The 27,866-nt window shown below is 42.6% G+C and overlaps 1 protein-coding gene across 1 annotated transcript in view; it reads right to left on the reverse strand.

The window, feature by feature from the left end:
* Nucleotides 1–4,024: 4,024 nt before the first annotated feature.
* Nucleotides 4,025–27,866, reverse strand: part of LOC126127957 (bone morphogenetic protein 1-like) — a gene marked incomplete at its 5' end in the record, with an annotated part of 98,757 nt that continues 74,915 nt past the window's right edge. The window contains 3 exons of the mRNA XM_049915149.1: nucleotides 4,025–4,656; nucleotides 10,779–10,963; nucleotides 24,368–24,564. Coding sequence (XP_049771106.1) covers nucleotides 4,127–4,656; nucleotides 10,779–10,963; nucleotides 24,368–24,564 — 912 coding nt within the window. The remainder of the gene's footprint in view (nucleotides 4,657–10,778; nucleotides 10,964–24,367; nucleotides 24,565–27,866) is intronic.

The raw sequence follows: 27,866 nt of genomic DNA on the forward strand, positions 1-27,866 counted from the left end.
GCAGTATAGAGAAAATTAATACTTGAAGACACCAACAGTTACCAGGTAAAAGTGCCAGAGGCTGCTAGTAGCAGTGTGTGCAATGGACCAAAATGTTTATGTAAACAAATGTTCTACTGTAATGATAACATTGCAAATTACTCAGTGACAAATAAAATAACTTAAAACCACTTTTTGGTCTTAATCAACTCAAAATCTATTAAAATAATACTGAACCATGTAAAAATATGGTGCTACATACAGCATAATTGGCAAGTTATGTAACAGTGAAAATTGCCAACGGGCAAAACAAATTTAAAAATTACGATATAGAATAAAATGAAATACAGATATCTCCATAGTATTCATAAAAGACCCTAAAGCACCCTAGATGATGTAACATGTTGTCATAGTAAAATATTGTACAATATCATGTTCATAGTTGTGGATGTAGATTGCAGCTTGCACAGGATAGAGTAGCATGGAGAGCTGCATCAAACCAGTCTCAGGACTAAAGACGACAACAACAACAACAACAACAGTTATGGATAGTATATTTCTTGTCATTTAATGAAAGAATTAATATGAAATTAAATATAATTATTAAAATGATGAAATATCTACAGAGTATCAGAAAAGGGACCTTATAACATACCCTGAGGCAGAACATATAACTAAATTTAATGTACAAAAATGTCTTTAATTACAAACAATAAAACTTCTTATAGGGGGGTAAGCCATCCATAGCACAATCAACCTTCACACATCAGTGAAGACAGCACACCTACGTGCACAACAAACATCTCACAACACAGCACACAGAAACAACAGGCTACAAAATCTGCTCATGCTAAAGTTGTTCAGTATTCTACTGTGAAAATTATGTAAGTTTATCATATACAGTATTGGATAAACAAAAGCAGTGAACGAGAGGCTTGCTAAATATGCTACCTCCATCTGTGCCAAGGTACACAAAACATGGAATACTCTTCATAGCATTAGGAAGCAGGCAGCAACATGCAAATATACAAGAACTAGATATCAGCTCAAAAACATACATATATAGTAAATATGAACATAATTGTAGACTTGCTATGCAGCACCATATTTGCTTAATATCATAGTAGTCCCATGAGTTTGGACTAATATCGGGTTTTTGCATGTTTGTGGTTGTTATTGTTGCAAGTAATGTCCCATATTTTTATACCTTGGGACAGATGGACGTGGGGACTGATGACCATAGATGTTAAGACCCATAGTGCTCAGAGCCATTTGAACCAACAGATGGACGTAACATGTTAAGCACACCTGCTGCACACTGCTTTAGTGTATCAGAAAATGTATAGGACATACTTATATCAGGGTGCACATAAAGTCCGGAAACACTTTCAATTATTTATTGCACAAGAGCCAAACATTGTACAGCTATTATACATGTGTCATTTTGAAGAGAAATGATGAAAGTTTTTTTTATGTATACCACCACAGCATAGTCTGCTAATGTGCCGATAGTCAGCACTAGTCGCAAACATGGCAAGTTAAGTGCGGAGCGAGTGTTCTGTATGTTGGAGTTTGACAAAAACAAGTGTGCTGCACCTGTTCAGTGGATGTTTAGAACCAAGTATGGTACAAGGGAGGCCATTTACCAATGGCACAACAAATTCGTTACGGTGGGTTGCTTGTGCCCTGCAAAGAGAAGCGGATGTCCCAGTGTGAGTGAAGTGAATGTGGAGTGTGTACAGGAGACATTCGTAAGGAGTCCAAAGAATCGGTGTGTCATGCATCCTGTGAACTCAAAATGGCTCCAATGACAGTGTGGAACGTCCTGCAACAGAAGCTGTCTATGAAACCATTCAAATTGGAGCTAGCGCAGAAACTGAATGACGACGACAAAGACAAGCATTTTGAGTTTTGTTCGCAGTTGCAACAATTGAATGAGGATGGGGATGGCATTGTTGACCGCTTAATTTTTAGCGACAAAGCCACTTTTCCACTAAAGGGAAAGTGAACAGGCATAATTGTCAAATCTGGGGGTACAAAGCATCCACATAAATGCATTGAATCTGAACGTGATTCCCCAAAGGTAAATGTTTTTTGTGCCTTGTCACATCGAAAACTGTACGGGCCATTCTTCTTCACCGAGAGCACTGTCACTGGATATTTCTACTTGGACATGTTGCAGCAATAGCTGATGCCTCAAATGCAATCGGACTCTCTGTTCATCTTTCAGCAGGATGGGGCTCCACCTCATTTTCATCGTGAATTTCGTGGTTACCTGAGCAAGGAGCTGCCGCATCGATGAATCGGCTGTGCTACAGAAGGGGACAGCTGTTTCATGAAATGGCCTCCCCGATCACCAGATCTCACTCTGTGTGACTTTTTTCTGTGGGGCCACATTAAAGATCTCGTGTATGTACTGCCTCTACCACTTGATGTAGCAGAGCTCTGGGAGAAAATATGGGTAGTGACTGCCATGCTGGGATGGATATGGCAAGAATTCAATTACCGTATTGACATCTGCTGGGTCACTCATGGTTTGCACATTGAATGTTTGTAAAAAACTTTCAGAGTTTCTCTTCAAAGTGCAATATGTATGACATCTGTACAATGTTTAGTTCTTGCGCAATAAATAATCGAAAGTGTTCCCGAACTTGATATACACCCTGTACTTTTATCTGTAGAATAGTGAGCAACTTTAGCATGAGCATATTTTGTAATCTATGGTTTCTGAAAGTCTTGTCATGAGAGATGTTTTGTGTCTGTAGGCATACTATTTCACTGATATGTAAAGGCTGATTGTGGTGTGGATGACCTTAGCATGCTTACTCCCCATAAGAAGTTTTATTATTTGTAATTAAAGGCACATTTTTGTACATTTAATGTAGTTATATGTTCTGCATCAGAGGACGTTATAAGGCCCCTTTTTTAATACTCTGTAGATATTTCATCATTTTAATAATTATATTTTATTTAATATTGATTCTTTCATTAGATGACAAGAAATATACTATCTGTTAGTACTGACACAGTTTTGTACAATATTTTACTATGACTTGATGTTGCATCATCTAGGACACTATAGAGTTTTTTATGAATACTATGGAAATATTTGTATTTTATTTTATTCTATATTGTAATTTTTAAGATGGTTTTGCCCGTTGGCAGTTTGAGCTGTATCCTTCTTATGTAACTTGCAAATTATACTGTAAGTGGTGCCATATTTTCACGTGGTTTGGTATTATTTTACTGTAGTTTGAGCTGATGAAGACCAAAAAGTGGTTTTAAGTTATTTTATTTGCCACTGAATAATTTGAAATGTTGTCATTACAATAGAAGAACATTTGTTTACATAATAAAAATTTTGGTCCACTGTGCACACTGCTATTAGCAGCCTCTGGCACTTATACATGGTTAACTTTCGGTGTCTTCGAGCATTAGTTTTCTCTGTACTGCTCAGCATAATTTGTGTATTGTGTGTTGAACTACCTGTATTGCCATTATGGTTTGTCTGCTGTGGTTACTTCCAAGAATGTGTATATGACTGTATATTAATTACTTGTGAAGATGGTATGTAACCTTTCAATAACATGAACTAAAGCCTATATTCATGCCTCATTTGTATAATTATTGTAACGTGTACTGTTACTTTGTTTTTATAGGAGGGTTTAAAAATGGACATGATGTGTGTAACTAGACACTACCAATAAATAAATGATACTTCTTAATGTGGCTTGTGGCGGAATTCCATACATTTATGTCAATAAACAATAATTACCTGCAGCTTGCTGGAGATCTCTAAAAAAAGAGGCTTTTAACTTTATTTTTGCTACTTTACACCACATCAAAAGATATGCTGTGCTAAACAAAGTGGAGGGTGTGGCTGTCGGTGAGCACACGGCATCAGGCATGATCATTTGCTGTGTCTGCCATTGAGCTCACAGCAGTAAAAATGTTTTAAAGAAGGTCTTTTTTAAGTGTGGGATGGAGTTATAACAGCCTTTTGGCAACAATAAAATAGCACTGAGCTGAAGATTTGATTGTTGCATTTTGTCACAAATGGTAGTACATCACTTACACATTAAACTTTCGTGGTGGGGCTTCTCCAATTATTTCATTATCACAGACGATTCTTGCCACGTAATGTCACTTACTCCACTGAAGACTTTTTGGTAGTTTCCTCGAATCGCCACTGGCGATCTCGCCTCTCTTCATCATCTTTTTCTGAGGAATGTGAGCTGCTGGAGGAAATTTCGTTCCCAACAGCTTGTAGTGGAGGTCCATAAGTGTCGATGTTGTTGTGTGCGCTACCTTTCTTGTCGCGTGGTTGTAATGGGGTGCTAGCAACGGTGCTAGTGGGTGAAACCACTCGTGTTACCGACGAGTTGCTGGCTGTGGAGTTGGAGAGGGCGGCTGCAGCTGGCTGTAGCAGGTCGTCGCCCAGGTAGAAGGGCGGCGGGCAGCGGTACAGCCGGTTCAGTTTGGCGACGTCGCCGCGGCTGAAGCGCTCGCGCTGGCCCATGACGGCGACGGCGGCCGGGTCGCGCGGCTCCAGCGTCAGGCTGGAGCCGTCCCTGGAGAAGGCGCGCGCCCGGTAGTGCATCACGCTGCCGTAGTCGTAGGGCAGCCCCAGCGTGCGCGTCTGCGACGCCGGTCGCTTCTTGAAGTTGAACTCTCGACCTGCGGGCATCCAAGTGTTAGGCTGATGCGTAAGTTCGTGGCGCTTTTGTTTTGCATGTTGGTTCCTGTTGCATTGGGTTTATTTATCGATAGCCATTTTTTGACTGTAGTTCACTGTCGCTATTTTAGGTTACATATTGTCATTTTGTTATTTGGAGATGGTGAGTGGAGTTGTGGACGCTGGAAAATGGAGTGCAAAATGGTGAAATCGGAACACTTCCTACATATTCTTCTGTTTGATTGCAGTAGAGGGGTGACAGCAGCGAAGATAGCGAGAAACATCTTCGCCATGTTTGGGGATAATGCCACTGGACAGAGCACGGCAAGATAATGGTTTTCTCATTTTAAGGTGGATCATTGTGACGTGGAGTAGATTGACTGTTTACGTTCAAGAAGACCTTCGGGGTTCGTTGAAGATCTTTCGAACGCATTAATCCACAATGGTGTACGTCAGTTACTCGAGAACTGACAAATGTGATGAACTGTGATTATTGCACCATCGTGCGAAATCTGCATGACGAGCAAGAAGAGATGCACTCGATGAGCCGGGCGCGGTGGCCGAGCGGTTCTAGGCGCTTCAGTCCTGAACCGCGCGACTGCTACGGTCGCAGGTTCGAATCCTGCCTCGGGCATAGATGTGTGTGATGTCCTTAGGTTAGTTAGGTTTAAGTAGTTCCAGGTTTTAGGGGACTGATGACCTCAGATGTTTTATCCCAGTGCTCAGAGCCATTTGAACCATTTGATTTGCACTTGCTGATTGTTGTGGTTTGTGGCTTAGAGCATGTGGTACCCATAAACCCGATTTTTGAAGAGGTGCATCTCTTCTTGCTTGTCATCAACCGACTCTTGAACAACACCAACCAGTCCTATCCTGTATCGCTACTGGTAACGAGAAATTGTGTCTTTATGCTGACATAAGGAAAACAAAAAGAAAGGTTGAACCCAAAGAAAGCAACAGTTTCCGCCTCTCCCGCTCCCCGAACAAAGACCTGCGCACATCCACAGAGTATAATGTTATGCACCTGGTGGAACAGCGACGGTGTTGTGTTCCACGAATTGCTTCCCAGAGGTGTAACCATCACTGTTGACATTTATTGTCAGCAACTGAGACGTCTTGCAGACGCATACCAAGAAAAACAACCAGATAGATTGCGTGAACTGTTGCTACTCTGCGATAACGCCCTCCTGCGTTCTACTAGGCACAAAAAACGCTATACGGTAGTTGGGTTGGGAAGTCAGTCTGCATCCACCTTATTCACCTGATCTTGCGCCTGCAGATTTCCATCTCTTCTGCTATCTATCGAACAATCTTCAAGGATCTTCCTTTCCGGATGAAAATGCGCTCTGAACATGGCTCGACGAGATCTTCTCAAAACCACATGATTTCTACAGTTGCGGAATCGAAAAATTAATCTAGCGTTGGCAGATTGTTGTAAACAGTGAAAGAGAATATATTATTGATTACTAAAATCTGTTTGTGTATCTGTTGTGTTTGTTAAACTCATGGAACAACATTACAAACTAATGCACCAACCCAGCACTTTGAATGGCGTGGAGGGATCTTCACTAGATGTAGAAGCACTATTTTATGATGGTCAGAACACTTCGCTAATGCCTCCTCCCCATCAAATCCCTCGTATATGACAACATTGAAAATTACTCAGTGGCAAATAAAATAATTTAAAATCACTTTTTGGTCTTCATTAGCTCAAACTCCACTAAATAATACCAAACCATGTGAAAATATGGCACCACTTACAGTATAATTTGCAAGTTACATAACAAGGATACAGATCAAATTGCCAATGGGCAAAACCATCTTAAAAATTACAATATAGAATAAAATAAAATACAAAATATCTCTGAGCACTATGGGACTTAACGTCTCAGGTCATCAGTCCCCTAGAACTTAGAACTACTTAAACCTAACTAACCCAAGGACATCACAAACTTCCAAGCCCGAGGCCGGATTGGAACATGCGACCGTAGTGGTCGCGCGGTTCCATACTGTAGCGCCTAGAACCGCTCGGCGACTCCTGCCGGCAATAAAATACAATTATCTCGTTATAAACACGGTTTTATCAACTCTCGTAATGTGATAACTTAGTCGTAAGCCTTTGTTGGGATGGAGATCCCGAAGCTTAATACAATTGTGCCGCCCAATTGGTAAGGTTTTCCTTCCTCGCGTACAATCTCACTTTTCCTTCTAAAAGTCTGAAGAGTTAAATAACAACGATGAGTTTTGTATAATGAATAAATCTCTCACTCTACAGCGGAGTTTGCGCTGTCTTGAGTCTTCATGATAGATTAAAACTGTGGTGGATTGAAATCGAACATGGAACCTTGCCCTTCACGCGCAATGTTTTCAAAACACATAATGTCCACTGGTGGACAAACTTGAGTTTGATAAGAAATCATGTATTTACAGACACTCTACACGCTCCTACAATCAGATCCCATCAAAATGCATTTTACACATGCAAAATAAGCTTTCAGAAGTAGCAAATATAACAAATAGCATTTTGTTCTCTAGTAGGAATGAATCAGACTGACTCAATTTACTTCATTTTCTTTTTTTATTAAGCAGTGTTGTTTGTCATGTCACACCAGTGGACTGATGTGAAAAGTTTTAACTGACTAACAACGGCCAGTTGGTATTCGTTTTCAGAGTTACAGCTTTTTTTTCATTCTGATTTAGAAATATCGAAGTCAGATGTAAAAACTTAGTTCTGTTGAGGTGTAGAGTATAATAAAGTTTGGATGTGTGACAGAGATTAAATGAATCGTGGAACAAGATGAATAAAGATGAAATAACAAAGGGAACCCAACAAACCGCATTTAGCCCATCACAAAAGTCCTCATATCTTGAAAATAAAGAAAAAACAATTATCTCGTTTAAAACAAATTTTTATCAACATCTCTACCTGAGCATATTGCCTAAAAATTCGAAAACTTTAGTAAAATACTTTTTGCGGCATAAGTTTTTCGTTTCTTCTGAAAATTTTGCTTTCGTAGTATCACGCGTTTTGAAAAGTTGCTCCTCTTTTTTTATGTACAGGGTGAGGCGGCAAAGACAGGCCACCACGAATACGTACAGAACGAATAAACATATCGAGCTGCGGTTGCCGCCAAGTTGTAGCGGTCAATATGGCGAATTTCCTTACGTTCGCAAGTAATTTTTATCCTTTGTAGTCGCCGAATTACAATACCGACTTTGTTTTATTTCTAGTGGAACGATAAACTTTTTCTGTGGCATTTGAAAGAAGCTGATAGGAGAACTTCAGCGACATAACATTATGGGACTCGATCAAATAGTATCAAGGTAATAGCGCCGCAACCACTGTCCCGCCATCAAGAGAAGAGGTTTCACAAAAGCCTGCCCTGTCATACCTAATGAAGGGTTATAATGCTAAAGGGGCAAACACGTGTAAGTAACAAATGTGTGTCTAGTTTATTCCAAATAAACTTCATTCAAACAACGTGAACTCCACATTAATACATTCTCATTGACTTCAGGAAAGCAATTTATCACTTGGCGTGATACAGCAATAACAAATAAACACTGACTTTGCTAAATAAATTTGCCCTGAATTGCTAAACGGGCTAAGTTCACCAAACAAGTTTTGTAATACTTTACCTCTAGTGGTATGTTACAGTTCAGTCTTGGCGCAGTTCACTGGAAAAGGGTTTGTCTACCTCTGGTAGATGTTCCAACATACTTTTGAGGTTTCTCTTCTCCGAAGACAGTCCTTTTGCACCAGTGACCTCACTGAATTAGGTCGTTTTAAAATATTCATTGCCGGCCGCTGTGGCCGAGCGGTTCTAGGCGCTTCAGCCCGGAACCGCGCTGCTGCTACGGTCGCAGGTTCGAATCCTGCCTCGGGCGTGGATGTGTGTGATGTCCTTAGATTAGTTAGGTGTAAGTAGTTCTAAGTCTAGGCGACTGATGACCTCAGATGTTAAGCCCCATAGTGCTTAGAGCCATTTGAAAGATTTATTTCGCCGCCATTATTTTTTTCTTTCAAAACTCATTTCCCTCCCCGCTGTTTCACCAAATGTCTTTTTTATCTTTTCAATCCATGAGACAGAACTTATATTAACCTTAGTTGTGTTAAGGATCATGTAAGCTACTTGCTGAAAGTCCACAGAGTAACTGCGTTTAACTTGAACAACTTTGAATGCTTGCTCATTGCGAGATGTTGCTACGGTGTTCATTACATCGTCAGTAACAAAATGCTTCCTTACCTCTCTCTTTTCTCAATAACTGACCTCTTTTAGAGTAACCAGTTTTTCTGTTATTTCTCTTTGCTGCATTATTCGCATTGTTTTCACTGTCCATTGTACCGCCAATGAAAACATGCAAGAGACCAGCTACAAAACAGCAGGAGCAAGCGGAAGTGTGATGTCGCTATTTCATCTATTTTGAGTACTTCAAAGTTTCCCTTTATGTGCGACTGTGTTTTGATGAAATGTAACCTCTTAATTTTATCAAAGTGATTCAACCATCTTAAAAGATGTATTTTGTAAGGATTAAACGTACTGACTGTCTACAACTACTCTGAGCGCCAGTCATTGTATGCAAGCCTCATCCCATTGCTCCCCTGTGTGTCCACGTGACGCTCTTGCCCTGAAGCTGCGGCGGTATGTCTGTGTATTCTGTTTAGATGTGTATACCCGTCTTTCGTGTGCGTGGTGCTACCATTGCATTAATCTGGCCTGCTATTACGACTCCATTAAGATATGTTTCGTTCAATTTCATTATTTATTTAACGTTCTATACCATCGTTACAAGATATTATATTAGTTATTTTTGACTGGGCCTCAGCGGGTTTATCGGGTTTGATACGTGCTTCAGTGTAGCACAGGGCCGTTTTATGATTTTTAAAATGTTGCAAATCAAAACTAAGGTTAGTAACAATTCCTTATCCACATTTAGAATCGTTCATGCTAGGACCATACGATAATTTTTGCTTCTTTTTGTTAGCCCTATAGGTAATCTGAAGATGCCCCATAAAGGCGCAATGCGTTATTACTAAAAGAATAGATTGCATCCAAGACTGTTTTCAATTCGAAGGTCATTTTCTGCGTACAAAAATACTCTATCAGATAAACGCATGAAGTTGAGTGAACAAAATTTGGAGAAATTGGTTGTTGTGTATTGTTTTGGGAGGAAATAGATATATAGTATCGAAGTTCGGTACCGCATATTTACATTGTTTTGCTGCCTCAATATGCACGTTTAGTGATATGATACTGTCTGACTGCAAGCATGTTTTACGATTAGATAGAGCATGAGAAGCCAGGTTCACGTGATATGTTGTGTAAAGCAACATTACGTGGGCTTCTTTTACAACTAGGTGACAAAACCTGTCACTTAACTGGCCTAGGTCAAATGTTGTTGAAAACGAAATGTGGAGGGTAGGAAGAAGGACTAAATGCGAAAACTTTTTGTAGAAACAGTAACAGTGCAGCAAGTAAATACAAAGAACCTGAAATAGTTGGCTTTGTAACTAGGAAAGAATGCCACAAGCAAGAATAGCAAGTAAAGTATTTGATGAAAACAGAAAATAGAGAAGGAAGATAAGCAATGGGCAGGTTGAGGAAACGCTTACTAGAAGTCAAAGAAATAATTTAATGAGAATGGGTCTCAAAGGTGCACAAGGGTGGAAGCAAGCAGACAAGAAGGAAGCAAATTCGTACTGGTGACATGAGTACTAAGCGGAGTGCATTACACGTAAGACCAAGAATAAATCCCAAAAATCACATATCACGTAGGAAGATAGCTTCACATCTTAAAATCCAGCTTGGTGCTAGCAGGTGAGACAAAGGGTTCCGAATCTGAAATAGAATGCACGTATAAACAGAACTGCCTCAGCGTAGAACCAGTTCAATCTGTGAAGCTATGTAATCACTAATCAAGCCGACTGTATTGTTGAAATAAAGAATGAAATTATCCTTTCGTTTAAAGGAATCTGTACCACACATTAACATGCAAAATATTCCCAGCTGCTCGTCAACTGTTATTTACAGGTCGCATTTGAGACAGAAACCGTAACTTAACCCCAATAACTACCATATTTCACTTGACAGTATGGCCTACGAGCAGCGCGGTCACTAAGTACCTGGCTGGATGCGCTCCCAGTGCACGGTGACGTGGCGGTCGCGGTCGGCGCGCGTGTGCTCGTGCCAGAAGCCGAGCGTGTGCAGCAGCTCGTGCTGGACCGTGCCGCGGCGGGCGCAGCCCGGCTGTCGCAGGTACACCGACATCGCGCCTGCCCCTGCCATGTAGCCTACTGGAGACGCACATCTGTAACACAGCACAGCCGGACAGTCAGGCGCTCACGCTACGGAACAACTGCACAGAGTTACAGGGAAAAGCCAAATACAAAGAAAATTTTAAAAAAAGAAACTTTTCATTGGGGAAACTGTACTGCAAGCAACATAAGTTCTCTAAATAATCGCCTTCAATCTCTTTGCACTTGTTCCATCTCCTGACAAGCTTCCTGGAAGAAACTTTGTAAGATTGTGCACATCCACTATTGCACTACCTCCACAACCTCGTCATCTAACCTAAAATTAGATTCACCAAACTGCTCGTCATCGCACCAACAAGGTAAAAACCACTTAGAGCTAGACAAGCACTAGTGGGAGAGTATAATCTTTACTCTGTTTATGATGACAGGAAAGAGAGAGAGAGAGAGAGACGGGGGGGGGGGGAGAAGGGAAAGGGTGAAACTCGTTTTTGGCCCATAGCATGCTCCCCTGGAACAGCAACGAGCTTAACGTCCCCATTCAATGCATAAATGTCCATCGAAGGTGTCACATGCCTACATGCCTCACTCCGTGCGTGAGACATTGTGTGGTCAGGGCACACTTCCTTTTTTTATTTTTATTTTTTTTTTAATTTTTTATTTTTTGAGTCATCACCCATCTGACGTGTTCCTTTCCTGTGCCAACCTCACGACCTCAGAGCAGGACTTGTACCGCATCCTCAATTACTTATGAATGTTGTGAGCGTGGGGTTGATCTGCTACTCTGTTATTCTGCGCAACGGATTAATCTGAGATTTACCCTTTACCCTGTGGCTCCTGCAAGATGCAATTTCCACCCCCACACTACTACAGAAGTCAGACAGACGCTCCTAACGTTCTAAAGAGAAATGCCTGAAAAACTTCCAGCAATAAATATCTTGTGGAGTCGTCTACTGTAAGGAAATGACACAAAAATTCACAAAATTTCTTACGTAACTAGTGGGACACTTGGGTACTGGAGTAGTGCTAGTTAGTGTAAGAAAAACTTGAAACTAACGAAAATTATAATTTATTTTACAAAAATTCTGAGAAATCACAATGGCACTTTTAGTTATGTATTGAACAAGTTATATCTGGGTTCTTTTCAGAATGTGAAGTTACCTCTCAAGGATAGGATTCGCTAATGAAATTTCTATACCAAGTTTAAGGTTGTTATTGACTTGGCAGAATGGCTGAGAGGTGCGCCTACTCAACTTGAATAATTATCCGTTAGAATGTTGCTAGGTACGGTCGAGGCTGTTGCGTGTGAAATGCAGTTGCAGTGAAGTGTACTGTTGTGGAGGAAGTATGGGGCTCGCAACAGCTGTAGCTCACAATACCGTAAGCTGTGATGACTGCTGTCTGCGCCGCTCGCTGCTGACAAATAAAATAACTCTCGTTCTATCTGGATTGACCTTCGCCAATCAAACTCTCACGCCTTGATGAAGTCAAGGATTCCTATTCGCTCCTAGTCTAACTATTGGCGTGGTACACCGGTCAGATAACCAGTCCACCGCGATGCCACTCAAAAATTCGCTCACAGGCGTTTCACTATAACTCTGTCTGTTCACACCGCACAATAAGTGTGTCGGCCAACACAGTGAACAACGCTTAATCGCAAGGACTCAATATAGAGTCGCATTTCGATTCGCTCTCGACAGAGGTGCTCTCCCAGTGAAGTACTGAGGAGAGACTTGTTCCTCACTTCGAGAGCGACAACAGAACGGCGCCTCTCCATGCCAGACGTTAAGGGGTATATCTTTCGGTCTCTTCCATTACTCCTTCAGCTCAAAGCGTCAGAAATATCGTCTGCCAATCAGCATTGCTCTTCTAAAACGGGAGAATGTCGTTTAGTTTACGGCGACCAATATGGAAACCTGTAGTATCGGCGTTTGGCGTTTGCTGTCTCTCTGTGAAAACCTCTGAAACTGCGTGCTATGTGTAAAGAATGCGTAGGCTGGTCGCTCCCACACAATGTAGCGGAATTTGCTTAACCCTGGGTCGTTCCTCCTTTCCCTCGGGCGAACGCTGTCTGTTCCACGGGCGACCGACGTAGACGGGTTGGGACTGGCCTTCTGGCGTGTGGTTGCCTCTCTCGAACTAAAAGCTCCTGTGACCGTCGTGTCTGGAATGTATGTGTGTACGCCAGCCTTGAGTGTTTCAACCACGGTGAGCACTTGCGATTTATTAGTTATTTGCATATCGTTTACATGAATTCATACAACATTGACTTTATCTTATCGAGTTTGGGTTCGAATGAAGCGTCTTGATGTGCGGAATATGATTGTGAGGGCGGAATATGTAAACAATGAAGGTCAGGAGACCACGACGTCTTACAATGTATTCCAGTCTCTTTCATTTCCTCATGTCTTGACAACTCTTTCTATTCATTGTTTTCGACATGTTTGATTCTTCGGCGAGTCTTTGGAGAACCTTTCTTTATCAGCTCACTTACTTTACAACATCATTATGTGAACCTACATTCCAAACTCTTCGATCCTGTTCTTTTCCCGTTTTCCGACAGTCTGTGATTCATTTCCATAGAATGCTATGCTCCAAACATAAGAAGGGGAGAGGAAAGGTTTCCGAAGGTGCGGTTTTCTTCAGGAAAATGGCCGCCCACTTAACGTTGGGAACATAGTCCAGTACATTCAAGACTTCGATATTCAGCGGCTGTAGCAGCTGAGGATCTATTAGATGACGATCAGTTTGGCCTACGGAAAGGTTACGGCACCAGAGGGGAAACTCTGACGTTGCTATTGATTATGGCAGCAAGGCTGAAGAAAAATCAAGACACGTTCAAAGGATTTGTCGATCTACAAAAAGCGTTGAACAGTGTAAAATGGTAATATTTGTTCGAAATTCTGAGGGAAATACGAGTAAGCTATGAGGAAAAATGGATAATTTGCAGTATAAACTAGAATAAAGAGGGGACAATAAGTATAAAAGAAGAAAAATTGAGCTATTCGGATTAAAATTGGTGTGAGGCAGAGCCGTAGACTTTCGCCCCTATTCTTCAATCTACATATCGAAAAGCAATGATGGAAATAAAATACCAGAGTGGGATTAAAATTCAAGGTGAAAGGATATCAATGATAAGATTCGTTGTTGATTCTGCTATCCTCAGCGAAACTGAAGGAACATTGCAGAAAGTATTGAATGAAATCGACAGTCTACCGAGTACAGAAAATGGATTGCATCGATCCCAGGAACTTTTTTCAATTTTAGCGATTCCAACTGTTTCTCAGCACCACTGACTCTAATATCTACATCACTCATCTTTTCAGTGGTGAGAGAATTAAGCTGGACTTTCGTTTGTAAAGAAACATTTGGAAACCGCATTAAGTTTTTCTGCTTTTGCTTTGCTACTGTCAGTTTCAGTGCCGTCCCGTCCGTGAGTGTCTGGACACTAACTTTGGTAACATTAACAGCCGGTACATATGATCAAAATTTCTTTCAGTTTTGTGAGAGAGCCTTCGAAAATACTCTGCTATGAAAGCTTCGCGCCTTAACAGTCTAATGCGTTTCATTCAGCTTCTACCTACACCGATGTCCAAAATTAAAGCAACAAACGGAAATTTTGTAAGGTTGCGTTTATTTTGCCACAAAACATTACAAACAGATGATAGTAAAGTAGAAACAGTGTAAAGAATACAGAGCATAATCAACTGCAACATGCATAACAGTAGACAAAAATCTTCTTCGTTTTTTCTAACTTAACGGATTTGCACACACATTCTAAAAACTGATTAATGTGCTCAGAATGGGGTGTGACCATCTCTGGCACCAATACATGCCTGACAACGATGGAATATGCTGTGAATAATGCCATCTATCTCATGTTGAGGCAATAACGCCCATTCTCCCTGCAGAGCTGCTCACAAGTTTTGGACAGTGGTTGGTGAATGCTGACGTAATGCAAGCCTTCTCCCTATGTATCCCATACATGCTCTATGGGCTTCAAATCGGGAGAACGAGCAGGCCACGCCATGCGTGCAATATCGTCCGTTTCTAAAAAAAAAACATCGAGCATTTTCGTCCATCGATACGAAGTCTGAGCTCACAGCATCTTGCAACAACCGTGCACGAGATCCCAGGATCTCCTTACGGAACCTGACAGCAGTTAAATCTTGCTGATTCACTCGTACATTTTCATGAAGAGGATTTCGAGTGGTCAACAGAATCCCTGCCCACACTATTAGAGATCCTCCTCAATATCGGTTCTTTTCACAATGTTTGGGTCCAGAAATCGTGTTCCATATGCCCTTCGACTCGAATCTGTCGAGAATCGCTCTCCAGATCAAATCGGGACACGTATGTGAAAAGAACGTTGACCCACTGTTCGACCGTCGAGGTGGTATGCTGACTGCTCCTCTCTAGACGTTCCCTTCTGTGAAGACACGTCAGAGGTAACAGACAGTAGGTCTTCAACAATAAAGGCCACTCTGCTGAAGCCTTCTGTACCCCACTCACCTCGGTACAACACGTCCAGGGGATGCTGCGAGGTCAGATTCCAGTTGCAGTGCAGTACTAGGGAGGTACCGTAGTGATCATACAACCAAATAACAGTCCACTCTTTCTGATGTCACACGTGACTGGCGCTGTCCTGGTCTCCGGGATACAGTTTCGGTCTCTATAAACAGTCGCCTCATCCGAGCAACAGCAGAACGAACCACAATAAACCATCGGGCCACGTCAGTTTGCAACTGCCCTTCTTCCATTCCTCCTATGGCCCTCCACAGCAGAGAGTCTGTAGGCGTCTTCTCTGTGCCATACTGCACCGTCTGTGACTGTGTACACAGTGATTGTGGATGTGGGACTACCCGCCAGACACCACCCTGCTTGATAGGTGTCCTGACGTCATTGCTGGCGTGGTTGTCCGTTGATCGGAATGCCATCTTCCGTGCAGAACACGATTGTACGGTCATCTGCTGACAGTTTGTATGATTATATCGTGAATTAAACACAGAACGGGGAAATAGCAGTTTGTTGCTTTCATTTTGGACACCAGCGTTCCTCTAGTCCCATGCTTTGTTTTACAGCTATTATGCAGTATTCTGTGTTTCTTCCGAAGCTGCTTTACCGAGCGAGGTGGCGCAGTGGTTAGACACTGGACTCGCATTCGGGAGGACGACGGTTCAATCCCGCGTCCGGCCATCCTGATTTAGGTTTTCCGTGATTTTCCTAAATCACTCCAGGCAAATGCCGGGATGGTTCCTCTCAAAGGGCACGGCCGACTTCCTTCCCCATCCTTCCCTAATCCGATGAGACCGATGACTTCGCTGTCTGGTCTCCTTCCCCAAACAACCCAACCCCGAAGCTGCTTTACAGAGACTGTATTCCATGGTGATTCCAAGTATTCTTCTAAACCTGAGCTTCAATTCCCGCAAACACGGCTCTTTATTGTACATCCATACCTGCACTAACCGCAATCTTACAGTGGAGGTCGCTCATTCTGCTTCTTTCGAACTCCTTCACGTGATACAGCGTCCTCTGATCACGACGACGTGTACTGTCTCTCGGAATTTCATTTGACGACAGCTTGGTCCAACACTGTCCGTTCCAGTTGTACAAGCGACGACGCTGATACGCTTTCGTGTGCCTAATCTCTCTGCGATGTTAATCACGTATTACTAAACAAGTGTTCTGTTCATTAGCGTTTTGTTTTTACGTTTTATAATTTTCACAATAGTTTGTTAATTTCTTTCTCCATAAGATAGTATTCATATTTCAAGAGGGAGAAAGTCATTAACCGATTGTAGTATAATGAACTGAAGGTTTTGACGCATTTGACGCATCAACACGTAACATAAATCGAATCGAAATAAAAACGACTGTATCTGTCGTTTATATGCAGAGCCACCATGAAACACCGTCGCCACACACAGACATTACCATTGATCGTATCCTCTGAAATCAAAGGGTAGAAATATTAGGGTTTAACGTCACGCCGACATCGATATTACTGGAGACGGTGCACAAGGCCGGATTGTTTCAAGTAGGGGGAAGGAAATCGGCGGTGCCCCTTTTCAAAGGAACCATCCGGGAACTATGTAGGGAAATAATGGAAAACCTAAGTCAGAGTGGTTGGAGACGGATTTGAACCGTCCTCCTTCCGAATGCGAAACCAGTGTACTAAGCGCTGCTCCACCTAGCTTGATACCTGCAATCGGCAACGACTTAGATACACTGCACATGCCAAGCAAATCAGCAACCCATCTCTTCAACCACATAAAGAATTACATTGACACAGAGACTAGGCTTTCATACTTTTTCTGTGGGACAAATTGCCCCAGGATTCAGTTAAAAATAGGTCCTATCCCCCAGTTCCGAACAGGGTTTCCGGGAGATTTATCTCGATTGTAAGGTAAATTCCGGGAATGCAAAGCACCTCTCAGATATTCCCAATTAGAACTCCTTCTACCGCACTATCAGCTAGTCTGGTTTTAAGATGAAAAACAAACTATAACTCGTAACTCTACAACCGATCAAAACTGAAACAGCCTAATTTACCTTTAGGGATAGTGAATGAAAAGTACTGAAAAGAAAATGTCGTCGAACGCTCACTACAGCATTTTAATTTTTTTAATTAAAATAATTTTCTCTGGCTACTTTATTTTGAGACTGGACGATCTAATAAATTCGTTCTGACTGGGTATTCGGTTTCTGATAAGGATATTACGCGAGTTATTGTAGAATTATATAGACGCGAATTAGTAGTATTGTGCTTAATACGCAGGGCTTGCCCGATATGAAAGGCACATGTCGCCGTATGCGATTTTAGCATGCAAGCTCAAAGTCGCGTGCGTTAATCGACCATTTGTAACGAGAAGTATCCGGCGTTCAAGCGTCATTGTCCAGGCCGCATATCCATTTCGCTTCGCTAAGCAACACCCCGGTGCGATCGAAACATGGTTCACAGTGAACAGCTGAACTGTTTTCAGAATTTGTTGACAGGAACTGTACTGATACGAAACATAGTCTCTATTTCATATTGGGATTGTTTTAAGTGAAAGTAAGAACCGGCATGTGGTAACTTGTGATACAAAATACACCAAGTACATAAAAGAGGTCTGATTATAGGTATACAGGTCGGTCAGAAACAGTCCGGAAGGCCTGTAAGGGTGTTGATGGGGATGTTATTCTGAGAAATAACTGATAAGAAAGGAATTCAGTACGTTGCGCCGTTTCAGAGTTGATTAACATTGAAGTTAGCGAAACAGACCGTTGCGCGTGCAAAATATCAAATTATTAGTGTTCACCATTATCTGATATCACTAAACTTCATTCTGTCCCTTTCGTGTAGAGGTAACGCATTACTAATGTCACGTAAACAGAGGAAATGGTGAAACTGCCTGCTCCTTATAGTTCTTGTATCGAGGCATGAATTTTGAATTCTTGCAACGAAATCACACAACGAAATCACATTAGTCGGGGAACAATTGGTGTAGCATGATTGGTCTACTGTAATCTGTTCCTGTGAAATTGGAAGGGTGAGTTACGAAATACTAAACAGACTGAAGTTGATGTACCATGATGAGATTAACAGTGAACAATCTCTGATATTCATCTAGGCTAGGTAACATAACTGGATACATAGGGCGATTAAGAGGAGCGATAATAGTGTGCCGCACTTGTTATGGCCTTAAATATTATACTGCACGAGAACAGGTAAGACCTGTGTGTGGAACATAAATATTTCTTGTGGTGGAGAGTCGTCGACAGATTCAGAAGTAACTTCAAGCGTGCCGCGCGGAAGTGAGTTGGGACGCTTGCTGCTCTCGCTGCGTATTAACGATGCGACAGCAAATTTTAATAGTGACCACAGATCTTGATATGGTGCAAAGATTGGCAGTCTACTTTAAATGTTCAGAAATGTAAAATGCACCTCACAAGCCGCAAAAGCGTAGTGTCCTATGAGTACAGTACAGGGAATTATAAATCACACAGGGTTAAACTCATAGAAATACCTTAGTGTAACAGTTTATGGAGTTGTGAAATGGAATGACCACATAGGTTTAGTGATAGTCATTGCAGCTGGCAGACTTGATTGACAGGTGGCACACTAAAAAAAAAAAAGAAAAAAAGACGCACCAACAAGGCTTTATTATGACGAAAATCGGTGGATGTGGTGTACATAGTACAGACAAACAAACAAGTACAATTTCAGAAAAATTGGATGATTTATTCAAAAGAAACAGCTTCACAAACTGAGCAAATCAGTGACGCATTGGTCCACCTCTGGTCGTTATGCAAGCTCTTGCCGCGCGAAGTGGCTGCGCGGTTAGAGGCGTCATGTCACGGATTGCGCGGCCCATCCCGCCGGTGGTTCTTTCCTCCCTCGAGCATGGGTGCGTGTGTTGTTCTTAGCATGAGTTAGTTTAAGTAGTGTGTAAGTCTATGGACCGATAACCTCAGCAGTTTGGTCCCTTAGGCATTCAGACACATTTGAACATTTTTTTGCAAGTTGTTATTCGACTAGACACTGATTGATAAGAGTTTTTTGGATATCTTTCTGGGGGAAATCGCACCAAAATGTCCAATTGCGCGATACATCAACAAAATCCCGCGCAGGTTGGAGTGCCCTGCCCATATTCTCCAGCGCTTAACTGGGTAGAGATCCGGTAACCTTACTGGCCAAGGTAGGGTCTGAGGACGAAGACACGCAGTAGAAACTCTCGCCATGCGTGGGGGAATTATCTTGCTGAAATGTAAGCCTGGTATGGGGTGCCATGAAGGGCAACAAAACGGTGCGTAGAATCGTCGACATACCTCTGTGCTTTAAGAGTGCCGCGGATGACAACCAAAGGGACCGTGCTATGAAAAGAAATGACACTCCAAGAACATCACTCCTGGTTCCCGGGCCGTATCCCACTGCTGTCTGGGGGCGTCCATAGACAAATATCCGCAAGTCATCGGGGCTCAATATGAAGCGCGGCTCATAACCAAAGACAATTCTATTCCAGTCAATGAGATTCCAGGCTGAAGACATGTCTGGAGACGCCCCATTCGGTGGGATACCAACCTGACTGTCATCCACTATACGGCACGACAACAAGGAATGTTGGTCTGGGGCGCCATTTCTTTTCATAGCACAACCCCTTTGCTTGTTATCCGCAGCACTCTTACAGAGCAGCGAAAATGGCTCTGAGCACCATGGGACATCTGAGGTCATCAGTCCCCTAGAACTTAGAACTACTTGAACCTAACTAACCTAAGGACGACACACACATCCATGCCCGAGGCAGGATTTGAACCTGCGACCGTAGCGGTCGCGTGGTTCCAGACTGAAGCGTCTAGAACCGCTCGGCCACTCCGGCTGGCCTTACAGAGCAGCATTAAGCCGACGATGTTCTTCGCCCCGTTTTGTTTCCCTCTATGGCAAGCCATCCTGGGCTTACATATCAGCAAGGTTACGGCCGAGTTTCTACTACTTGCCTTCGTGCTTGGCAAACACTCCCTTGGTCTGCACGGTCGCCAGGTGTCTCCCGAATTGAGAACGTTTGGAGCATAATGGGCGGGGCCCTCCAACCATCTCGGGAATCTGTCGATCTAAGGCGCCAATTAGACAGAATTTGGTACGATATTTCTCAGGAGGACATCCAATAACTTTAATCAGTCAATGACGAGCCGAATAACTGCTTGTATAAGGGCCAGAGATGGACCAACGCGCTATCGATTTGTTCTGTTTGTGGAGCTCCTTCTCTTGAATAACTCATCCAGTTTTTCTGAAATTTTAATCATTTGTTTGTCTATGTGTGTACATCACATTTACCGGTTTCCATCCCATTCGTATAATTCCTTCGCGGTGCGTCGTTTTCTTTTTTGTCTTACAAGGGAAGGCCACGACGTTTGGAACGCGGATTTACTGCAAACTTCGTACACTCGTAGTACTCCATGAGGACAACAAAATGTGTAAGCAGTAGCGCGTACTTCTCAAGTGTTACTGAGAAAATCGCAAGATACTTTCGGTCGTCAAATATATATCTGTGCGTGGCCATTTGTACCATGAAGCTGCGGCAGCCGAGTGGTTAGCGTTCAAGGCCCGTAATCACTGGATCGAGTCCCGTTCGTCTTTTTTTTATTTTCAACACAGTCATTTTCTTTACTATTTATATTACAATTGATATAATGGGGAAAATACGTGTAATCGGATGAACTTTTATTAAATTTACAACGTTATTTGGCAGTCTACTAATTTTTATTATCACAAATAATCTAATATTCATAACTATCGACTAGTAAACGACCAAACGCATAAAGTGATACTGAAAATGATGCTTGACCGTGATTTGAGAAATCAAATGGCTCTGAGCACTATGGGACTTAACATCTGAGGTCATCAGTCCCCTAGAACTTAGAACTACTTAAACCTAACTAACCTAAAGACATCACACACATCCATGCCCGAGGCAGGATTCGAACCTGCGACCGTAGCGATCGCGCGGCTCTAGACTGTAGCGCCTGGAACCGCACGGCCACAGCGGCCGGCGATTTGAGAAATCCAATATACCTGGAAGGAGCCCGAAACGACTTGTTACCTCCAAGTTTTGACCGGCACAGACGGCTTTCGAAAGATGTACAATTAATCGTCGCTTTCGACATTACGAGTACAAGTTGCAGGAAGGTATTTTTCGTAAAAACATGGAAAACATAAAGTTAAACGGCACCAGCTGCATTGAATAAATGCTATGTTTCCGCATACTCAAGGTCTTTTGACGTTTTCCGTGGCAAAACAAACCTCGCTAACATTTTCAAAAACCTCTCTTTCAGACGATAATTTGGAAGCAAACCATGCATAACGCAGTATTTCCTTAAAAATAGGCGCTGATAACTGGTTTTTCAGTATCGAGTGTATTTTAATAGCGTCTTCCGAGAAGCAATTTCTCGTTCTCTTTCGATTAAATACGAACAGTTTTGAAGACACGGACAAGCATACATTTTTAGTATCACTTCATGCGCTTGGTCGTTTACTAGTCGATAGTTATGAATATTATATTATTTGTGATAATAAAAATTAGTAGACTGCCAAATAACATTGTAATTTTAATAAAAGTTCATCCGATTACATGTATTTTTCCCATTATATCAACTGTAATATAAATAGTAAAGAAAAAAATACATTTTAGTATCACTTCATGCGCTTGGTCGTTTACTAGTCGATAGTTATGAATATTATATTATTTGTGATAATAAAAATTAGTAGACTGCCAAATAACATTGCAATTTTAATAAAAGTTTATCCGATTACACGTATTTTTCCCATTATATCAATTGTAATATAAACAGTAAAGAAAATGACTGTGTTGAAAATAAATAAATAAAAACAAACTGACGAACGGAACTGATCTAGCGGCTTGAACGCCAACCATTTAAAAAAAAATTAAAAAAAGATTTTTTTGTGTATTGTTCGTTGATTTTTTTCAGGGCGGACGTTCGATGACACCCGTTCAGCTTGTTTGTTGATCCGTTCGCTCAGTTTTTTTTTATTACAAAGGGTAACTAACGCTCTGACCGAACACGCTGAGCTACCGTGCCGGCACCACTCTGCTGTAACCGCTTCATGGTAAAATTGGCCGCGCACAGATACATATTTGACGACTGAAGTTATCTTGCGATTTCCTCAGTAACGCTTGAGAAGTACGCGCTACTGCTTACACATTTTGTTGTCCTCATGGAGTACTACGAGTGTACGAAGTTTGCAGTAAATCCGCGTTCCAAACGTCGTGGCCTCCCATTGTTAGTGTGTGTACTGGGGAAGTGCAATCAGTCTAGAAAGGAGATTGTTTCCGGGACGCTCTTGCGACTCATCCTAGTATATTGATCAAGTGAATGGCCTTACAGCAAACAGGACTACTGAACTACAGTCCTGGAAATGGAAAAAAGAACACATTGACACCGGTGTGTCAGACCCACCATACTTGCTCCGGACACTGCGAGAGGGCTGTACAAGCAATGATCACACGCACGGCACAGCGGACACACCAGGAACCGCGGTGTTGGCCGTCGAATGGCGCTAGCTGCGCAGCATTTGTGCACCGCCGCCGTCAGTGTCAGCCAGTTTGCCGTGGCATACGGAGCTCCATCGCAGTCTTTAACACTGGTAGCATGCCGCGACAGCGTGGACGTGAACCGTATGTGCAGTTGACGGACTTTGAGCGAGGGCGTATAGTGGGCATGCGGGAGGCCGGGTGGACGTACCGCCGAATTGCTCAACACGTGGGGCGTGAGGTCTCCACAGTACATCGATGTTGTCGCCAGTGGTCGGCGGAAGGTGCACGTGCCCGTCGACCTGGGACCGGACCGCAGCGACGCACGGATGCACGCCAAGACCGTAGGATCCTACGCAGTGCCGTAGGGGACCGCACCGCCACTTCCCAGCAAATTAGGGACACTGTTGCTCTTGGGGTATCGGCGAGGACCATTCGCAACCGTCTCCATGAAGCTGGGCTACGGTCCCGCACACCGTTAGGCCGTCTTCCGCTCACGTCCCAACATCGTGCAGCCCGCCTCCAGTGGTGTCGCGACAGGCGTGAATGGTGGGACGAATGGAGACGTGTCGTCTTCAGCGATGAGAGTCGCTTCTGCCTTGGTGCCAATGATGGTCGTATGCGTGTTTGGCGCCGTGCAGGTGAGCGCCACAATCAGGACTGCATACGACCGAGGCACACAGGGCCAACACCCGGCATCATGGTGTAGGGAGCGATCTCCTACACTGGCCATACACCACTGGTGATCGTCGAGGGGACACTGAATAGTGCACGGTACATCCAAACCGTCATCGAACCCATCGTTCTACCATTCCTAGACTGGCAAGGGAACTTGCTGTTCCAACAGGACAATGCACGTCCGCATGTATCCCGTGCCACCCAACGTGCTCTAGAAGGTGTAAGTCAACTACCCTGGCCAGCAAGATCTCCGGATCTGCCCCCCATTGAGCATGTTTGGGACTGGATGAAGCGTCGTCTCACGCGGTCTGCACGTCCAGCACGAACGCTGGTCCAACTGAGGCGCCAGGTGGAAATGGCATGGCAAGCCGTTCCACAGGACTACATCCAGCATCTCTACGATCGTCTCCATGGGAGAATAGCAGCCTGCATTGCTGCGAAAGGTGGATATACACTGTACTAGTGCCGACATTGTGCATGCTCTGTTGCCTGTGTCTATGTGCCTGTGGTTCTGTCAGTGTGATCATGTGATGTATCTGACCCCAGGAATGTGTCAATAAAGTTTCCCCTTCCTGGGACAATGAATTCACGGTGTTCTTATTTCAATTTCCAGGAGTGTAATATGAAGAAGGGCAATACCGGTTGGTGACAGGTTGGTTTGACTTGTGGAGAGTGAAAACACGAGGCGATCGCAGCTGTAGGTTGACCCCTATCTGGATAGTAGGTGCGCCAGCAGCGGTCGTGGCGACTCACCCGCGCCCGGCGTTCCTCAGCAGCAGGTAGGTGCGCTGCGTGGTGCGCCGCCGGAAGCGGACACACGTCTCCTTCTGCAGGTCTGCGATGGCGGCCTCCAGCGCCTTGCGCTGCGCTGCGGTGAACTCTGACGACACCTCGTAGTAGAGCGTCGCGTTCGGCCACAGCTGGCTGTCGTCTGCCACCAGGTTGCGTTCCTGCACAACAAGGCCACAAAAACAGCCGTCGGAGATGTCGCAGTAGCGGCAGCAAGTTACGAGCGCGCCGTATAAAAAAAGGAGTAAAAGACAGGGAGTGGAGTCTATTTGCAACTTATATAGAAACAAGTCGGCTGTTATAGGAGTAGAGTGGCGTGAAAGGGAAGCAGTGGTCAAGAAGGAAGTGAGACAGGGTTGTAGCCTTCGACCATAAATATAATAGACTGGCCCTGACGTCATTTTCGTGGCTCCAACATCTCTGGGCTAAAGTCACGTGAATGTTGGCAAAACTTGGTTGTTTCGTGTTGCGCTTATGGCTGTACTCAGCGTTTTGTCGGGGGAAATGGCATTACATTTCACGTGTGGTTCTATGATAGTGCAGATGCGTTTATTGAAATCTGCTGACGTGACTTTTATATGTTTTTTACACTTGAAATAGAGTATCACGTAAATTAAAGTGTTGAGAGTGATGCCTGTAAAGTCAGACTCATATTACATTTTGGAAAGTATCTGTGATAATTCGGTTACAGAAGTAAGTATAACTATTTCTCGTTCCTACGCATAGGTTCCCTAAAGATGAAAATCGAAGGCAGCTTTGGATACAGGCCCTGAAACGGAAAAACTTTAAGCCATCTGCACATATGCGCCTTTTTGTATATATAAGTGAAATTATAATATAATAACCTATGGTCGACACATGAAGAGAATTTTTTTCTACCTTCTAATACTATTAAATAAATGTAGGATCCAAAATTATTTTCTGAAACTTCAAAGTCTCACCTTTCATGTAAAATATAATTTTTTTAAACTAATAGTTTAAACTTTTGTAAAAATAGTAGGAACTGAACCTTTGAAGTGCGCCTAAAATTGATACTCTAAAATGGACCTGCTCCTAAAGTCGACAATTTTGGCACCTATAGTTGACATAATTCCCATATCCCATTTTCTTTTATAAGTGACTAGAGCTCAAAACGCGGCGAATCCAATGTTTAAAGCTTTTACACGAGCCCACTCTTACTGTTTAAAAGAATTTAACGACATTTTACTTTAATTGATCGTTTATAGTAATTTCGTCCCGCTGCCCACCAGAGGGGCGTTTGATGTATTTGTTAGATTTTATAAATGGTACTGTGAACAAAAATCAGGTCAAATGTAGTTCTGACATAATTTTTCGCAAATAAAAAAGTAATTTTTGTTGGAAGCGTTTGACAGTCAACTGAGAAATGTGGGTAAAATACGATACAAACATAGGACGGCAAACCGCTGATTTGAAATCCCGCCACGTTTTGCCAACAGTCACGTGGTTTATGTTGGAGCCACACCAGCCCTATAGCTTCTGCACAGCAAGGCCAGTCTACTAGTATCTATGGTCGAAGGTTGTAGCCTATTTCCGATGTTTTCAATCTGTACCCTGAGCAGGCAGTAAAGATAAATTTGTAGTAGAAAACCTTGAGATTTGTCAATGACATTGTAACTCTGCCAGAGATAAGAAGACTTTGAAGAGCAGTTGAACGGAATGGACAATGTCTTCGAAAGAGGACATAATACGAACAACAACAAAAACAAGACGGAGATAAAGAAATGTAATCGAATTAAATCGGATTATCTAAGGGAATTACATTAGGAAACGAGACACTTGGTCCATTAGTAAGGTTTTGCCGTTTGGGCAGTAAAATAACTGTTGATGCCGAAGTGAAGAGGATATAAAACATAGACTGGCAATGGCAAGAAAAACGTTTCTGAAGAACAGATGGCCGAGCGGTTCTAGGCGCTTCAGTCCGGAACCGCGCTGCTGCTACGGTCACAGGTTCGAATCCTGCCTCAGGCATGGATGTGTGTGATGTCCTTAGGTTAGTTAGGTTTAAGTAGTTCTAAGTCTAGGGAACTGATGACTTCAGATGTTAAGTCCCATATTGCTTAGAGCCATTTGAACCATTTTTGAAGAAAAGAAATTTGTTAACTTTGCATAGATTAGATTAGTACTTGTTCCATAGATCATGAATACGACACTGAGTAATGATGTGGAACGTGTCAGGTTAATAAAAGGTGTCTATACAAGATATTACATAACACAAAATATTACATGACACTTAATATTTTTAATTTTTGTTGTGGGGGTTAGGGAAATTACCCACTTATTATATCCAAAAATTCATCTAATGAGTAGAAGGAGTTGCCATTAAGAAATTCTATTAATTTCCTTTTAAATGCTATGTGGCTATCTGTCAAACCTTTGATGCTATTATGTAAGTGACCAAAGACTTTCATGGCAGCATAATTTAGCCCCTTCTGAGCCAAAGTTAGATTTAACCTTGAATAGTGAAGAAGGGAGACGAAAATTTAATAGTCATGGGTGACTGGAATTCGTCAGTAGGAAAAGGGAGAGAAGGAAACATAGTAGGTGAATATGGATTGGGGGGAAGGAATGAAAGAGGAAGCCGCCTGGTAGAATTTTGCACAGAGCACAACTTAATTATAGCTAACACTTGGTTTAGGAATCATGATAGAAGGTTGTATACATGGAAGAATCGTGGAGATACTAAAAGGTATCAGATAGATTATATAATGGTAAGACAGAGATTTAGGAACCAGGTTTTAAATTGTAAGACATTTCCAGGGGCAGATGTGGATTCTGACCACAATCTATTGGTCATGAACTGCAGATTGAAACTGAAGAAACTGAAAAAAGGTGGGAATTTAAGGAGATGGGACCTGGATAAACTGAAAGAACCATAGGTTGTAGAGAGTTTCAGGGAGAGCATAAGGGAACAATTGACAGGAATGGGGGAAAGAAATACAGTAGAAGAAGAATGGGTAGCTCTGAGGGATGAAGTAGTGAAGGCAGCAGAGGATCAAGTAGGTAAAAAGACGAGGGCTAATAGAAATCCTTGGGTAACAGAAGAATTATTGAATTTAATTGATGAAAGGAGAAAATATAAAAACGCAGTAAATGAAGCAGGCAAAAAGGAATACAAACGTCTCAAAAATGAGATCGACAGGAAGTGCAAAATGGCTAAGCAGGGATGGCTAGAGGACAAATGCAAGGATGTAGAGGCTTGTCTCATTAGGGGTAAGATTGATACTGCCTACAGGAAAATTAAAGAGACCTTTGGAGAGAAGAGAACCACTTGTATGAATATCAAGAGCTCAGATGGCAACCCAGTTCTAAGCAAAGAAGGGAAGGCAGAAAGGTGGAAGGAGTATATAGAGGGTTTATACAAGGGCGATGTACTTGAGGACAATATTATGGAAATGGAAGAGGATGTAGATGAAGACGAAATGGGAGATAAGATACTGCGTGA

This window comes from Schistocerca cancellata, chromosome 1, assembly GCF_023864275.1.
Source record: "Schistocerca cancellata isolate TAMUIC-IGC-003103 chromosome 1, iqSchCanc2.1, whole genome shotgun sequence".
Lineage (NCBI taxonomy): Eukaryota > Metazoa > Arthropoda > Insecta > Orthoptera > Acrididae > Schistocerca > Schistocerca cancellata.